Genomic DNA, 16264 nt, shown 5'->3' on the forward strand with positions numbered 1-16264 from the left:
ATGAAGAAAGCTGGGAATATGGCCTAGTGGTAGAGTGCTTGTCTCCTATACATGAAGCCTTGGGTTCAATTCCCCAGCACCGCATATATAGAAAACGGCCAGAAGTGGCACTGTGGCTCAAGTTGGCAGAGTGCTAGCCTTGAGCAAAAAGAAGCCAGGGACAGTGCTCAGGCCCTGAGTCCAAGGCCCAGGACTGGCAAAATAAACAAACAAAAAAGAATGAAGAATGGGCGCACACGGTGAAGCAGGTTATAAGATTTGTTTTCTTCAGTATTGCTTTAAACGTAAAACTTTGAGCAAGTTAGGCAAACACTGACTTGCATCCTCGCTCCTGATGAATTAGATCTTGGAGAAAGAAAAGACGTGTTGTGTGCTTGTGATATAGTAGAGGGCCTGCTCTGCTTACATTGTTTCATCATGGAATATAACTTATTTAAGGCTACTTAGGTTTATTTTGACATTTATAGCTTAATCATTATTGTCATTTTCAGGTGGGAAAACTGAGGCCCAGATAATAAGAGTCCAGTCATAGAGCTAAACTAGTTTGGTTCCTACGTGATTTATTCCACACGAATTGAATTGTGTTGAAAATTGTGCCCCATTCCCCAGTCTGTAGGTCGAACCCTCTTCCTTTGTTCTTGTAGGTATGAAAGCAAAAGAACGGGCTTAAACATTTGACTAAGAAACCATTGCAAAAGGGAAATCAGAAAAGAACAGTATTTCAAAGAATAGCAGTAGCGCTTGGGTTACACAAAATTCCTTAAGCTGAGTGAATCTCTGGAAGGAGAGGATTTATTTGGATATCTGCATTCCAGAAGCCTCCATTTAAAATGCAGTCTTTCTAACTTACAGTCTTATTCTATATGCAGCATTAGCCAATTGGGACTCTGTGAGTTTCCCACCAAATAGTTTGAGGAATGAAACACTTTGTCTATCCGAGAAGCAGAAGAATCAGGGTGTGTACAGAAAAATCTATACTCTGTATACTACGCGCAGTTATCAACAGCTGGATAAGTGAACTACTAATAAGAATATATAACTTGAGGTACTGTACAAGAACTATCACAACCCATTTATGCCATGTTGCAGAAATATAGGTGTGCATATCTGATCTTCAATTCGCCGAACACATTTTATTAAGCCAGAGCTGTGGATCACTCCGGGGTCCCAGCTACTCTGGAGATGGAGGCAGAAGGCTTGCTTGAGTCCAGAGTTTGAAACTACTCTGGTCAATGTAGTAAGTCTCCATCTCAACCAACCAACGAACAACTGGGCCTGGTGGTGCCTGCCTGTAATCCATCCCAGTGACTTAGGTAGTAGGAGCGTTATCAGAGGCCAACTGGGGCAGAGGGAAAAGCTACTGCCCGGAAAACAAGCTAAAAAGCAAAGGGACCAGATAACGGAGTTCAATCCCTCGTCTCACCACAGACAAAGATGACAGCAAACAAACAAACGCCACGCCACCTCCTTTCGCGGTGCCAGTGGCAAGGACGGCTCTCAGGCGCCGTGCCGGCTCGGCTGGCCGTCTGCTACCCAGCGCTCGAGCCGGGGACCATCTAAAGAAGACACTCGGATGTCAGTTTTCCTTTAAGCTGACAACTCTGTTTCAGAAAAATGTGAACGCACGTGTGCAACAGCTGGTTTGCACGAGTCTGCTATTTCAACTGCCAATTTTATAAAATCTAAGTGTAGGATATCTACTTCTAATAAAAAAAAATTGGTGTCCAAATTCAGGTGTGCAAGATACACACTGGATTTCAAAGCCAGGACCAATGTGCTTTTCATATGACGAAATAGTCACCTAATGCGACAAGTCTGATTTCTTTCTTCTCTTGAAAGTAAAATACCAGAATTGCTGTCTGGGTGGTTATTTCCTCAGTTCCTCTACTTCTCTATGCCGGTCCTGGGGCTGGAACTCGGGGCCTGGGCCCCGTCCCTGAGCTCTTGTGCTCAAGGCTGACGCTTTGGCCCTTGAGCCCCAGCTTCTGGCGTTTTGGAGGTTAATGGAAGATAGCGTCTCATGGCCTTCCCTGCACAGCTATCTTTCAGCCTGAACCTGACTCATCTATTAATTTATTTTCATGTGTTTGCTTCGCTACATACTTTGGTTGATTAGGTAATTTTACAAAAGGTTTAAGAGTTGAAAAGCCAGGTGCTGGTGGCTCACCTCTGTCACCCTAGCGACCCAGGAGGCTGAAACCTGAGAATCGCCCTGGGTAGATGAGTCCATGAGATTTTTTTTTTTTTTTTTTTTGGCTAGTCCTGGGGCTTGAACTCAGGGCCTGGGTGTTCTTTGGGCTCAAGGCTAGCGCTCTACCACTGGAGCCACAGCACCACTTACAGCTTTTCTGAGTAGTTCATTAGAGATAAGAGTCTCCTGGGGACTTTCCTGCCCCGGCTGGCTTTGAACAGAGATCTTCAGGTCTTAGTCTCCTGAGTTAGGACTACAGGTGTAGTGAAAAGCCTGGTGTTCTGCTGAGGTTTCTGAAGGACGAAGTATGGTCTTCCGATAACGGCTGCTTATCATCCAAGACTTCTACGGTTCTTCTAGCAAGAAACATAAACGGGTGGGGCGGTAGGTAGAGGGAAGCCTCCTCGCTCGTCGTGCTGGCTTGGAGGAAGAAGAGGGCAGATCCTTTTTAGTGATGTGAGCGTTCCTGGCTGTAGATCTTCAATCCCAGAAATAAGAACTGACAGGTTGCTGGGCACTGGGGGGCTCGCGCCTGCCTGTTATCCTAGCTACCGGGAGGCTGAGGTCTGAGGGTCGCAGTTCAAAGCCCACCCAGAGGCGGGCAAGTCCGTGAGTCTCTCATCTCCAATGAACCACAGAAAGCTGGGAGTGGCGCTGTGGCTCACGTGGCGGAGCGCCCGCCGTGGGTGGGGAAGCTAGGGAGGGCAAGAGCTGTACTGTGAGGAGGCATTTGTGTGTGTGGTGTGGCTTGTAGGCCCGCCTGCTCTGCTGCTCACCCGTTTGTGTCCGACGTGAAGCGCTGGAATCCTAAAGCGCCTGGACCCGCAGCTCAGGAAGGCCCCCCTCCTCAGAGGCGGCAGGGCTCATGTTCCTATGGATTATGACATTCGTAATGAATGGCGTCGCTCACACGGAGACTCGTCTTGGAGGAACTCTGCGGTGCCAGCGAAGGCTGACGCTGGCCGCCCGGTCATTCCATCACTGGGCGAAGGACCCCCCCCCCCCCCACAGCACTGGCTGTGTAATCCTCCCTGACCAGGAGTGGGGAGGCGCTGTGCCTGGATGGGGGTCTGCTCACCGAGACAGCCCCACACCCCACACCCCCAAGTTGCCTTGGGAATAGTATGGGCCGAGAGGGACAGCTCGCGGGTGTGGGGTGTGGGCTGGGGGGACAGCGTGGTGGGGTGGGGTGTCGTCTGGGGGGACAGCACACTGGTGTGGGGTGTGGGGTGTGGTCTGGGGGGACAGCACACGGGTGTGGGGTGTGGGGGTGTCGTCTGGGGGACAGCACACGGGTGAGGGGTGTGGGGGTGTCGTCTGGGGCACAGCACATGGGTGTGGGGTGTGGTCTGGGGGACAGCACACTGGTGTGGGGTGTGGGGTGTGGTCTGGGGGGACAGCACACGGGTGTGGGGTGTGGGGTGTCGTCTGGGGGCACAGCACACGGGTGTGGGTGTCGCCGGGGTTCTGGCGGTCAGCCCCTCCCTCCCTGGTCAGTGGTCACTCTCGTCCCGGCTGACCTGGCCGCGGCGCCGTCGCTCTTTGACCCTCGCGTGCCCATGGCCGTCGGGCCGCACACGGCGTGATCCGGCCGGGCCGTGGGTTCGGCTGTTTCATCAGGGAGGTCGCCTGGACGGACGGGCGGATGGGCTGATGGAGGGAGGGCGCTCCCCCCCCCTGCCCTCTCCCCCAGTGCCGCGAGGCCAAGCCCAGGTCAAGGCCGAGCCCGAGGGCGGCCGGGGCCTGGGGTCCCCCTCACGCCGGCCCCCCACGACCCCCGCTCCTCCCCCGCCCCCCCATGGGCCCGGGGCCTGGGGTCCCCCTCACGCCGGCCCCCCACGACCCCCGCTCCTCCCCCCCGCCCCCCCATGGGCCCGGGGCCCCCCTCACGCCGGCCCCCCACGACCCCCGCTCCTCCCCCCCGCCCCCCCATGGGCCCGGGGCCTGGGGTCCCCCTCACGCCGGCCCCCCACGACCCCCGCTCCTCCCCCCCGCCCCCCCATGGGCCCGGGGCCTGGGGTCCCCCTCACGCCGGCCCCCCACGACCCCCGCTCCCCCCCCGCCCCCCCCATGGGCGCGGGCCCTGGGCGTGGGGCCTGGGTGCCCAGGGCGGGGGCCGGGGCGAGGGCGGGTGGGGCTCCCCGGCCCCCTCCCCTCCCTCCTCCCTCCCCCCTCCCCTCCCTCCTCGCCCGCCCGCCCGCCCGCCCGCTCGGCTGATCCTCGGCCGCCATGACTCAGCGCTTCCGCGCCCCGCCCCGCCCGCCCGCCCGCGGGCTCCCCGGCCCCCTCCCCCCTCCCCCCTCCCCCCGCCCCCTCCGCGCCCGGCCCCTCGCGCCACCGCCGCCCGCCCCGCCCGCCCCGCCCGCCCGGCAGCCTCCCGCCGTCCCCGCGCCCGCCGCCGGCAGCCCCGCCGCGTCCTCCGCCCCGGCCCGCCGCCCGCCGCCCGCCGCCCGCCGCCCGCACCGCGCCGCCCGCCGCCCGCCGCCCGCACCCGGCCCGCCGCCGCCATGGAGCCCGCCACGCCCCGCCGCCGCCACACCCGGCAGCGCGGCTACCTGCTGACCCGGGACCCGCACCTCAACAAGGTACCGCCGCCGGGACGGGGCCCCGGGGGGATGTCTGCGGTCGGGGTGATGGGGTGATGTCCGCCCGGGGTGATGTGGGGGACCGGGGTGATGTCAGGGGGTCGGGGGTGATGGGGGGTGAGGGGTGATGGGGTGATGTCCGGGGCCGGGATGATGTGGGGGGCCGGGGGGAGGTCAGGGGGTGGGGGGTGATGTCCAGGGGTGATGTCAGGGGGTCAGGGGTGATGGGGGGGTCAGGGGTGATGTGGAGGGCCGGGGTGATGTCAGGGGGTCGGGGGTGATGGGGGGTGAGGGGTGATGTCCAGGGGTCAGGGGTGATGGGGTGATGTTCCGGGCTGTCCGGGTGATGGGGGCGTGGTGGGGTGATGTCGGGGGCTGGGGGTGATGGGGGTGGTGCGGTTGGTGGGGTGAGAGCTGGGGGTGCTGTCGGGGAACCCGGGGTGCTGTGCTGAGTGGCTGGGAGAGTGCCGGGGCACGGGGTTGGAGCACTGTGGGGGATCTGCCCCGCAGGTTAATGCCCAGGGCCCAGGGTGATGTGGGGGGGTTGGAGGGTTGTCCTGCAAGGTGGGGAGGGGGGCCGGGTGCCATCCCGCAGGTGGTGCAGGATGTGAGGGGCAGGCATGATATGGGGGGGCTGAGGGGCCCGGTGCCTGCCCCCCATCGCCCCCTCAGGGGAGGCCGGGAACCGGTGGGCTTCACTCCTTATCTGGGAGTCCACGACCCTGTGGGCGGCAAGGATTTTGGGGTGCACAGGTTGGTTAGGAGGCCAGTGTGCGGTGCCCCCACCTTGGGGTTCTCCCCGGTTTAGGGGAGGCCAAGAGTGCCCCAGGACCGGGCCAGCCAGCAGCCAGCTCCCAGTCCACCGCGCCCCAGGCGCCCCGGAAGTTAAACGAGGGTTAATGAAGACCCCTCCCTCTCGCCTCCCCTGACTGTCCGTGTGCACCCCCTCCCCCACCCCCATGCACCCCCTTCCTCCCTTGGGGCCTCGTGTCTTCTCCACCTAACTCTTCCTTGGGATGAAACTGCCCCAGTGGACCCTTGTGCTGGCGGTACCGAGCCGCCGGCCACCAGGGTGTGTGTGTGGACATCCCCTGTGCGTGTGCACGCGTGTACTGCTGTGTGTGCACAGCCCCTGTGCGTGTGCACGCATGTACTGCTGTGTGTGGACATCCTATGTGTACACGCGTGTACAGCTCTGTGTGGACAGACCTGCATACATGTGCACGTGCCAAGGGGGCTGTCCACACACAGAGCTGCACACACTGAGCTGTGCACGTGCGCACACGCAGGGGACGTCCTCACAAGTGCACACACAGGGCATTTTGCTGATTATTTGCGTGTGTGCGTGTGTGTGTGTGCGTGCGCGTGTGTGCCGGTACTAAGGCTAAACTCAGATCCCGGATGCTGACCCTCCTTGGCTCCAGGCTGCTGCTCGGTCACTGAGTCACACTTCTGATACTTGGCCGGGGAGCCGGAGTTCAGAGCGGCTCTGTGGCGTGTGTTTGGGCCGGCCTGGAATTGCAGTTGTCAGAGCTCAGCCTTCTAAGCGGGCAGGGTCACAGGGGTGAGCCTCTGGCACCCCAGCTAATATAAAATTTTAAATAGTCCCTACTTATTTTTTTTGCCCTTGAAATGAATTTAATTGCTAGCTTGGTTCTTTTTCTTGCTTTTTATCACTCCACGGGTTGAGCCTATTTTATGTAGAACAAAGGCAACTTTTGATGTGAGTGAGCACTTGGTGACAAAGCTCATGTGCTAGCTACTTCCCTGCTTCATTGAATTCATGACCGGGTTACAGGCTGACACTTCGGTGGCGTAAGCGGGAGAACCTGTTTGGTTCTTCAAGTCCCCCAAGAGTATGTCCACTTGGGGTGCGACTAGTCGAGAGGCCTTTGAGTTCTGTGTATTTCCAGAATCGGTTATGAAATCCTTGTGATTCCCCTTTACCTGGAACAGTTGCTGCCTACTTCACAATGAACACTGTCCCCAAGTTCTTTCACCAAAGGTAGAAAGAGGTCACGTTCATGTTAATATAGATTTTTGTTTTTGGATTTGTAATTCCACTTTGTTATCTGTGTTCTCTCAAATTGGATCGCAAATCTCATTCACCAACTGGAGCAGTTGGTACAGTTAACTCGACTTAGTTGGAAAATTCAGGGGCAGAGCCGCATGGAAGCACTTTTGTGTGTCAGGAAACCTTCGTGCCTGTAATCCTAACTCCTCAGGAGGCTGAGCCAAGGCTTTGGGCTGAAAGCCAGCCTCGGCAGCGGAGACTGCAACTCCAGAATAACCACCAAGAAGCAGGTAGCAAGCAAGCGAAGAGAAGACAGGGCTCCGAGTTTAAACTTCAATAACCACCCCCCCCCCCACCTCCCGGGGAAAAAGAAAACCAAAGAAAAGAGATGAGACCCTCTGGACTGGCGTGCACTCAGGACCTCTAGGCTGGTACGCTTGTTGGTAGTCCAGGGAGTTTTTGTGGTTTTGTTTTTGATTATTGGTGAACTGACAGCAGAAGGACACTAGCTCTACCCGTGAGCTGGCTCTAGAAAGGCAGGCCTGGGTCACCTTCCTTTGGGGAGCAGCAGCTACCATTTTGTTTTTGTTTCCATTATTATAGCCTGACCTACCTAGACAGGTGTGCAGGCAGGAGAGAAATACCTCTCATCCTCCTGGTTAGCGTGGTATTGACAGTGTGCCGTTTCCCGTCCTACGTCACCTGAAGCCAACTGTCCATTAGTCTGCTCGTTGTCCTGTCTTCTCTGAATTGACCTCATTAGTTTCCCTGCTTAGCCTGCCACCCTCTTTGCTTTGTGGGTGTATAATTACTACAACTAAAATATCTTTAGCTGATTTAATAACGATCTCTCCAGGGAAGCTTTTCCTAATTATTTTGTTTCTATTATTGTTTTATAGCATCACACGCGCGTGTGTATACGTGCACACATGATGATCCTGGGACTTGAACTCAGGACCTGGGTGCTGTCTGTGAGCTTCTTTTTGCTCAAGGTTAGCACTCTGCCTCACAAGCCATAGCAGCACTTCTGGCCTTTCCTGTTTAGGTGGCGCTGAGGAATCGAACCCAGGGCTTCAGGCACGCTAGGCAAGCACTCTTGCCACTAAGCCGCATTCCCAGCCCCTGCCCTGAGCTTTGTCATTCAATGCTAGCGCTCCACCACTTGAGCCACAGCTCCACTCTCCGCTCTTTGTGGCTTAGCTGGAGTTAAGTGGCTCGTGCCACAGGTGCCTCTGTTTTAATGTATCTACTTGCTCTGCATTCTTTTGTGTTTGTACTACATTTTTTCTTGGTTTTCATATTGTGATCGCCATAGGTCACACGTTATTTCGCTGAGTGACTATTAAATATTTATATGACGAGCGAACTATTCACATTCTTTATTTCTTCGTGCTTTAGGCAGGGCTCAGCTTTTAGAGCAGGTAGCATTGTTTGTTTGCTTGTTTGAGACAGGATCTCACTCTATAGCCCAGGCTGGCCTTGAACTCTAGATCTTCCTGCTTCAGCCTCCTGAGAGCTGGGATCGCAGACAGGTGACAGACACCAAGGCTAGCCTAGCCCAATCGGGAGCTCAAAACATGGCGGTGTGGGCCTTTTCCTATGGCAACACACCCTTCAACGTAATTCTGTGAAATCACAAATTCACATTGAATTTGCCTAAAGTTCATTTGATTCTGCATAATGACATCGTATAACGGAATTGTTTTGTCAGAAAGGTTGTAATTTGGCTTAAACTTGACAATCCTATGCAATTTAAATTACTGGCTGGATACCCTTGGGGAGGTAGCCTTGGTAAAATCAATGTTAGCCATAGATACAATCTGAATTTAGGCAAAATGAAAGAAAACCCTGGGGTCTTCATTGGTAATAATGCATGTTTGATGTTAAACTTAACTGTTTTCTTACATTCAGCCCAGCCACTATATATGTATGTCCAGTGGTCCTAATACTGGGGCTTTAAATCAGGGCCTGAGCATGCTGTTTCCCAGATGTCTTTTTTTCTCTGAGAGCCACTTGAGCCACAGCTCCACTTCTGGCTTGCTGGTGGTTTATTGGAGATAGAGTCTCACAGACTTCCTTCCTACCTAGGCTAGCTTTGAGCTTCCTCCCTGCATCTCAGCCCTCTGACCAGCTAGGATTATCAGCATAGGCCACCGGGGCCTGGCTTTTTCTACTTTCAATATTCAAAACACTGTGCACTGTAATCACTGACGAGTTACATTTCACAGTGTTGAAAGTTCTGCTCTGTGACTTAACTCTTAAGTAGTGCTTTGACACCCTGGGAAGATTCTCTGTGATAGGAAACTTTCTTTCCTTTGTTGTTAGGTGCGCCTGCGGCTCACGTTCATCTTTGCATTACTGGCCCCGACTCCTTTCTTCTTCCACATACTCATTAAAAGTGAAGTGTCTTCTTAAGAACAAAAGCGTCACGCATGCTAGGAGAACGACCACTACCCTTCCCTCTTTTTTTTAGAGACAGGATACCTTTTAAGTTCCCCAGGCTGGCCTTGAACTTGTAATTTTCCTGCCCAGCCTTCTGAGCAGCGGGTATTGGCTGGTGTGCACTACTATGCCCCGCTGAAGCAATAATTTTGGAATTATGATAGTTCACAAAATCTTAAGTCCATGCTTTTAGCTAATGGCCAGAATGAAGTAGCAACTCGATTAATGAGCATCCTGTGGTGAGCTTTTACATTCCTTACAGGTTCCAGATCTTGCTTACAGTCCACCTTTGTATGGGACATAATAATGACACAGGATCAGACACTGGTCGTATTAATAAGTATAAACGTCAGTCATTCACTTTCTGAAAATGTGTTCTGTTTTGTTCTTCTTTTCCCCCCACAAAACACAAGCAAACATCTGTGACTAAGAAAGCTATTCGGCCAGGCTCTCGTGGCTCACGCCTGTGACTTGGGTGGCTAAGAACTGGAGGATCACAGTTCAAGGCCAGGCTGGGCAGATAAGTTCACGAGACCCATTCTCCATCCATAGCGAGCCATAGGGCCACCCACGTGGGATCCTGAGATGGGGAGGAACGAGGCCCAGGCCCCCTGGGACAGAGACCTCGGGGAGACTCCCTATGGGTGGAGGAGTCTGGGTGCAGTAGACCACATCACCCCCCTCCCAGCAACAATGGGAAGCCCCAAGCAGGTGCTTCACGGTTCCGGAACACGTGAGGTGCGGACCCAGAAATAATGCATCACAAAACAGAGAAAGAGCTGAGCGCCAGTGGCTCACACTTGCAGTCCTTGCTGCTCAGGAGACTGAGATCTGAGGATCGAGGTTCAAAGCCAGCCTGGGCAGGAACGTCCACGAGACTGAACTCCACTGGAAGCAGAGCTGTGGCTCAAAGTGGTAGAGCACTGCTAGCCTTGAGCAAAAGGAGCTCAGGAACAATGCCCAGGCCCTGAGTTCAACGCTGAGGATTAGTACCCAAACAACCAAACAAAACAAAATGCCCCAAGTCCATAATAGATTCCACTATCGGGATAATAGGATGCGAAAATGTGGAGAGTGTTTTTCCACTTCTGTGTCTCAGCTCCCTGGGCCATTGTGCGCACAGCTGGCGAGATTTCCTTCCCGGGGCGTTGGTCCTGTGATCAGTGTCCATGCCAGGCCGTGTCCTACACCCCGCCCCAGCTTTCCACCCCAGCTCCTTGTTCCTCCGTCACTGCTTAGGGCCCTCTTTCCTTGCCGCTCTAAGGGAGAGCTTAGTTGTTCTTTCTCCCGTCTCTCACCGCAGTTGTTATTTCAGTTATTCATCATCCCATTCAGTTCTGTGGCTTGTACGTTGCACTAACCTCTGCGCTGTCCTGACAGGCCCTGTGAGCGGTGTAATAATTTACTCAGCAGATTGTTGTTCAACAGTGTTTGGTGAATAATGTGGCAATTACTTTTATGTATTAACATGGCTGGGCCACAAAGTACCTGAACATTGAATGGTCAGACAACATCTGAGAATGTCTGTAAGAGCGTTCTGGATCGAGGGTGTTGTGGGTGAGGTGTTGTGGGTGAGGTGTTCTGGATCGAGGGTGTTGTGGGTGAGGTGTTGTGGGTAAGGTGTTCCCGGTGGAGGTGTTCTGGATCGAGGGTGTTCTGGGTGAAGTGTTGTGGGTAAGGTGTTCCCGGTGGAGGTGTTCTGGATCGAGGGTGTTGTGGGTGAGGTGTTGTAGGTAAGGTGTTCTGGATCGAGGGTGTTCTGGATCGAGGGTGTTCTGGATCGAGGGTGTTCTGGATCGAGGGTGTTGTGGGTGAGGTGTTGTGGGTAAGGTGTTCCCGGTGGAGGTGTTCTGGATCGAGGGTGTTCTGGGCGAGGTGTTGTGGGTAAGGTGTTCCCGGTGGAGGTGTTCTGGATCGAGGGTGTTCTGGGCGAGGTGTTGTGGGTAAGGTGTTCCTGGTGGAGGTGTTCTGGATCGAGGGTGTTCTGGGCGAGGTGTTGTGGGTAAGGTGTTCCCGGTGGAGGTATTCTGGATCGAGGGTGTTCTGGGCGAGGTGTTCTGGGTGAGGTGTTTTGGGTAAGGTGTTCTGGATCGAGGGTGTTGTGGGTGAGGGTGTTTTAGGTGAGGGCATTCTGGGTGAGGTGTTGTGGGGTTGAAGGTGTTCTGGATCGAGGGTGTTGTGGGTGAGGTATTGTAGATGACTGTGTTCTGGGTGAGGGCATTCTGGATGACATTTGACTTAGGAAAACAGTTGCCCTCTCTAGGGCACGTGGGCCTTATCCAATCATTTGAAGACCTGAAGAGGAAAGAAGATGGAGTAAGGGATTTCCTTGAGTCTGTCTCTGAGCTGTGGCATCAGTAAAAACTCATTTTGAACTTGAACTGAAATATCAGCTCTTCCAGGCCCTGAGCTGCTGGGTTTCAGCACAGAGCTTTTCCATCAGCTCTTCTAGGCCTCCAGCCTGCCAACAGTAGGACAACACTTGGCACTCTTTTTGTTGTTGTTGGTCATGAGACTTGAACTCAGGGCCCGGCCGCTGTCCCTGAGCTTTTTAGCTCAAGGCTAGAGCTCTACCACTGGAGTCACAGCTCCACTTCTGGCTTTTTGGTGATGAATCGTAGATAAGAGTCTCATGGACATTTCTTCCCAGGCGGGCTTTGAACTGTGATCCTCAGATCTCAGTCTCCTGAGCAGCTGCAGTTACAGGCGTGAGCCACCGGCCTCTGTAGTCAGTCACTTTATACATAATTACTGTTCTCTGCAGAGCTCAGATCAGTATAGAGGTTCACCCTCCCCCATGGAAAAGTCAGGACACATTTCCAACGCTCTCAGCTGTGGCACGGAGGCAAGAAAGCCATCGTGTGGCATTTCCGGGGTGTCACGTCTCGGGGTCCACGTCCCTGTTAGTCCACAGCATAGTCCATGGTAGCTGCTCTCAACTTAACTGTTTTTAAAAATCATTATCGCAGAGTTGATATACAGAGGGGTTACGGTTCCGTAAGTCAGGTAATGAGTAATGAGAAGTTTTCAATAAACAGATGAATGGATAAATGCATGCCTCTGAAATAACCTTGCAGTTCTATAGTTTGCCCCACTTCAAATGACTAATGCTCCAAAAGACAAACTTCACACTGACGTTATGAGCGCAACAGTTCAAAGAACGGGAAGGATTTGAAATCTTCCCTGGGATAACTAAGCTTTCCACGTAGCCATTAGAAAATCTTGTAAGTAAGCAGACAGTGCTAACACTTTTTAAACGTGTGTGTGTGCGTGCGTGTGTGTGTGTGTGTGTGTGTGTGCGCGCCAGCAGCAGGACTTGAATTCAGGGCCTCAGGCTCCCGCTCAGCAGTTTTTCTCCCAGCTGGCTGTCTACCGCGCAAGCCGCATCTGAAGTCTGATTTTTGTTTCCGTTCGTGGGCCTTGAACTCGGGGCCTGAGTGCCATCCCTGAGCTGTTGCGCTCAAGACCAGGTGAGGGCCTCGCCCCGGCTCTCCGTGCTTCCTAAAGGCCGGGGTGCTGCGCGGGCGGGCGGGGAGCCCTGGCTGCTAGTGACACCGCCCGAGGGCGGCCCCCACCCCGCAGTGGGGAGCCAGGGGCCCTCCTGCCGCGCGCCGGACACGCCCCGCGGCCGGCGGGACCCGAGCCCGGGAGCCCCGAGCCCACGGCCCCTCCCGCGCGCAGCCGCCCCGGGGCGTCCGCCCGCCCGTCACGCCCACCCTGCGCGTGTGCTTGGGTGTGCGCCGGTGGCGTGCGCAGGCTCCGCGGGAGATGCGAGGAGGAGACTGTGCTAGACCCGCAGGCCAGGAAGGAGCGCGGGGAGCGGCGAAGCCCCGGGCACAGTGGAGACCTCGGGGGACGCTGGGCCGCGCCCCTGCCTGGATGTGATGGCGAGGGACGCCCCCTCCTCCGTTCCCCCGCCACCCCCAGCTCCCAGGGTGCCGACGGCCGCGTCCCCCTCTCCCCCCAGGACCTGGCCTTCACGCTGGAGGAGAGGCAGCAGCTGAACATCCACGGGCTCCTGCCCCCCTGCTTCGCCTCGCCCGAGATCCAGGTCCTGAGGGTGGTGAAGAGCTTCGAGCGCCTCGGCTCCGACTTCGACAGGTACAGGCCCTTCCCCGGGACGGGGGGGGGGGGGGCGGGGGGGGGGCAGCGCTCCCACTGCCGACTCCGCCCTTCCTCCTCCTTGTCCGCGTTTGAGAAGCCACGTGTTGAGAAATGGCTCGCAGACACACTGTTTCTTTCTTTATTATTATTATTTTTTTTTGGCCAGTCCTGGGGCTTGAACTCAGGGCCTGAGCACTGTCCCTGGCTTCTTTTTTGCTCAAGGCTAGCACTCTGCCACTTGAGCCACAGCGCCGCTTCTGGCCATTTTCTATCTATGTGGTGCTAAGGAATCGAACCCAGGGCTTCATGTACACGAGGCGAGCACTCTTGCCGCTAGGCCATATCCCCAGCCACCGTGTTTCTTGAGAAGTCTGCGGTAACCCTGGATGAACCAAAAAGCCTGAGCTGCATCCTCAGGTAGCTCACCTTTTCCTTGGAATAAAATTGTTACAAAAGTACCGATCAAGACCTGGCAGGCGTGGCTCGAGTGGTAGAGCTCCAGCTTGAGTGAAAAAGCCAAGGGAGAGCACGAGGCCCCGAGTTCAAGCCTCAGTACTGGCCACGAAAAAATGAATGGTCAGAAAATGCCATCCTGCGCAGAGAAAGACAGGCCAGGTGGCTTGTTGCTACTTCGCAGTAAGTAGCTGGGACTGGCCCGGGGTGAGGGGGAGACAGGAGGAGCCTTCACACACAAGCAGAGAGAAAACTCCTTTCACTGGCCCGGGGTGAGGGGGAGACCGGAGAGGCCTTCACACACAAGCAGAGAGAAAACTCCTTTCACTTTGCCTACCTCCGTTTTTATATATTTATTCATCGACTTGCTTATGGGTGCTGGTCCTGGGGCTTGAACTCAGGGCCTGGGCATCTTTAAAATAGGAATGGAGGCTCTTGCAGCATGGAGGGAACTGCTGTGATTTCAGCAGCGTTTCTCCTGCCTGCTAATCATCACGCCTGTGTTCCCCCTTCGTGGACGTGTGTCACAGTATTTCCGAGTTCTCTGTTTTCCTTTGGAGGCCCTGGCGTCCCTCCTACGCCGAGCCCTGCCGTCAGCCCTGGGTTTCGGGTTGGTTCTTCCTGGCTGGTTTGAAGGCCAGGCCCCGCCTCCTGCCCGCTCTGAGCCTGGCTGCAGGCTGCCCTGAGGAGTAGCTGGGGCGGGGGGCGTGCTCCACGGAGCCCAGCTCTCGGTTGAGCAGGGGGTCGTTTGCACTTCCCTTCCTGGGCTGGACTTGAACTGCCGTCCCCCCTCCATTTCCGTTTCGGGGATTGCAGGAGGGAGCCGCCGGGCCCACGCTTTGCTTCCTTGAGACTGAGCTTCATCATGGACCCCAGGCTGCCTCTGAGTCCTCCCAGAGTCTGCGCCCTCACACCTGCTTGACATCCTTCTGTGACGTTTACAACGCTTCTTCTCAGTGCTAAGGATCTAACCTAGGGCCACACGCTCGACCTCGGACTCTCCCGCGGTCCTGGCTGAGCCGGGGCCTCGTGCCCCCCGGTGGATGGCCGGATGCCCTCCCGCGGCCCCCCTCCCCGGCCCTGGGTGAGCCCCGGGCCTCGTGCCCCCCCCCCCCGTCAGGTGCTCTCCCGACGGTTCTCACGAGGGTCCTCAGGCCGGCCTGACGATCCTCGCCCGCTCAGAGCCCGGCCCGCAGGGGGCACACGCGCCCGCTCAGAGCCCGGCCCGCAGGCGGCGCCCGCGCCCGCTCAGAGCCCGGCCCGCAGGCGGCACACGCGCCCGCTCAGAGCCCGGCCCGCAGGCGGCACACGCGCCCGCTCAGAGCCCGGCCCGCAGGTGGCGCCCGCGCCCGCTCAGAGCCCGGCCCGCAGGTGGCACACGCGCCCGCTCAGAGCCCGGCCCACAGGGGGCGCCCGCGCCCGCTCAGAGCCCGGCCCGCAGGGGGCACACGCGCCCGCTCAGAGCCCGGCCCGCAGGTGGCGCCCACGCCCGCTCAGAGCCCGGCCCGCAGGGGGCGCCCGCGCCCGCTCAGAGCCCGGCCCGCAGGGGGCGCCCGCGCCCGCTCAGAGCCCGGCCCGCAGGTGGCGCCCACGCCCGCTCAGAGCCCGGCCCGCAGGGGGCGCCCGCGCCCGCTCAGAGCCCGGCCCACAGGTGGCACACGCGCCCGCTCAGAGCCCGGCCCGCAGGGGGCGCACGCGCCCGCTCAGAGCCCGGCCCGCAGGTGGCACACGCGCCCGCTCAGAGCCCGGCCCGCAGGGGGCGCCCGCGCCCGCTCAGAGCCCGGCCCGCAGGGGGCGCCCGCGCCCGCTCAGAGCCCGGCCCGCAGGGGGCACACGCGCCCGCTCAGAGCCCGGCCCGCAGGGGGCGCCCGCGCCCGCTCAGAGCCCGGCCCGCAGGTGGCACACGCGCCCGCTCAGAGCCCGGCCCGCAGGGGGCACACGCGCCCGCTCAGAGCCCGGCCCGCAGGGGGCGCCCGCGCCCGCTCAGAGCCCGGCCCGCAGGGGGCACACGTGCCCGCTCAGAGCCCGGCCCGCAGGGGGCGCCCGCGCCCGCTCAGAGCCCGGCCCGCAGGTGGCACACGCGCCCGCTCAGAGCCCGGCCCACAGGTGGCACACGCGCCCGCTCAGAGCCCGGCCCACAGGTGGCACACGCGCCCGGCGTGCAGAGGTGCTGCTCAGCCCGGGAGTCTTTCTCCTCGACGGAGCGGCCTCGGTGCGGCGTCTCCGCGGGACTTGCGGGCTTGCTGGCCGTGGGCCTCACGGATGTCCCGTCTGCCAGGTATCTGCTCCTGATGGATCTTCAAGACCGAAACGAGAAGCTCTTCTACAGGGTGCTGCTGTCGGACATCGAGACGTTCATGCCCATCGTGTACACGCCCACCGTGGGGCTCGCTTGCCAGCAGTACAGCCTGGCGTTCCGGAAGCCAAGGTGCGTGCGCGGGCGTGGATCACCTCCTGGTAGCGTGCGTGGATCGC

At 57.6% G+C, this 16264-nt stretch overlaps 1 protein-coding gene across 1 annotated transcript in view; it reads left to right on the forward strand.

Moving 5' to 3' along the window:
- The first annotated feature begins 4674 nt into the window (after window positions 1–4674).
- The window catches only part of Me1 (malic enzyme 1), a 61995-nt gene continuing 50405 nt past the window's right edge, over window positions 4675–16264 (forward strand). Inside the window, 3 exon segments of the mRNA XM_048353630.1 lie at window positions 4675–4776; window positions 13200–13333; window positions 16068–16217. Of these exon segments, the coding sequence (XP_048209587.1) occupies window positions 4699–4776; window positions 13200–13333; window positions 16068–16217 (362 nt within the window). The 5' untranslated portion in view covers window positions 4675–4698.

The sequence above is a fragment of the Perognathus longimembris genome, chromosome 9 (assembly GCF_023159225.1).
Source record: "Perognathus longimembris pacificus isolate PPM17 chromosome 9, ASM2315922v1, whole genome shotgun sequence".
Taxonomy (NCBI): Eukaryota; Metazoa; Chordata; class Mammalia; order Rodentia; family Heteromyidae; genus Perognathus; species Perognathus longimembris.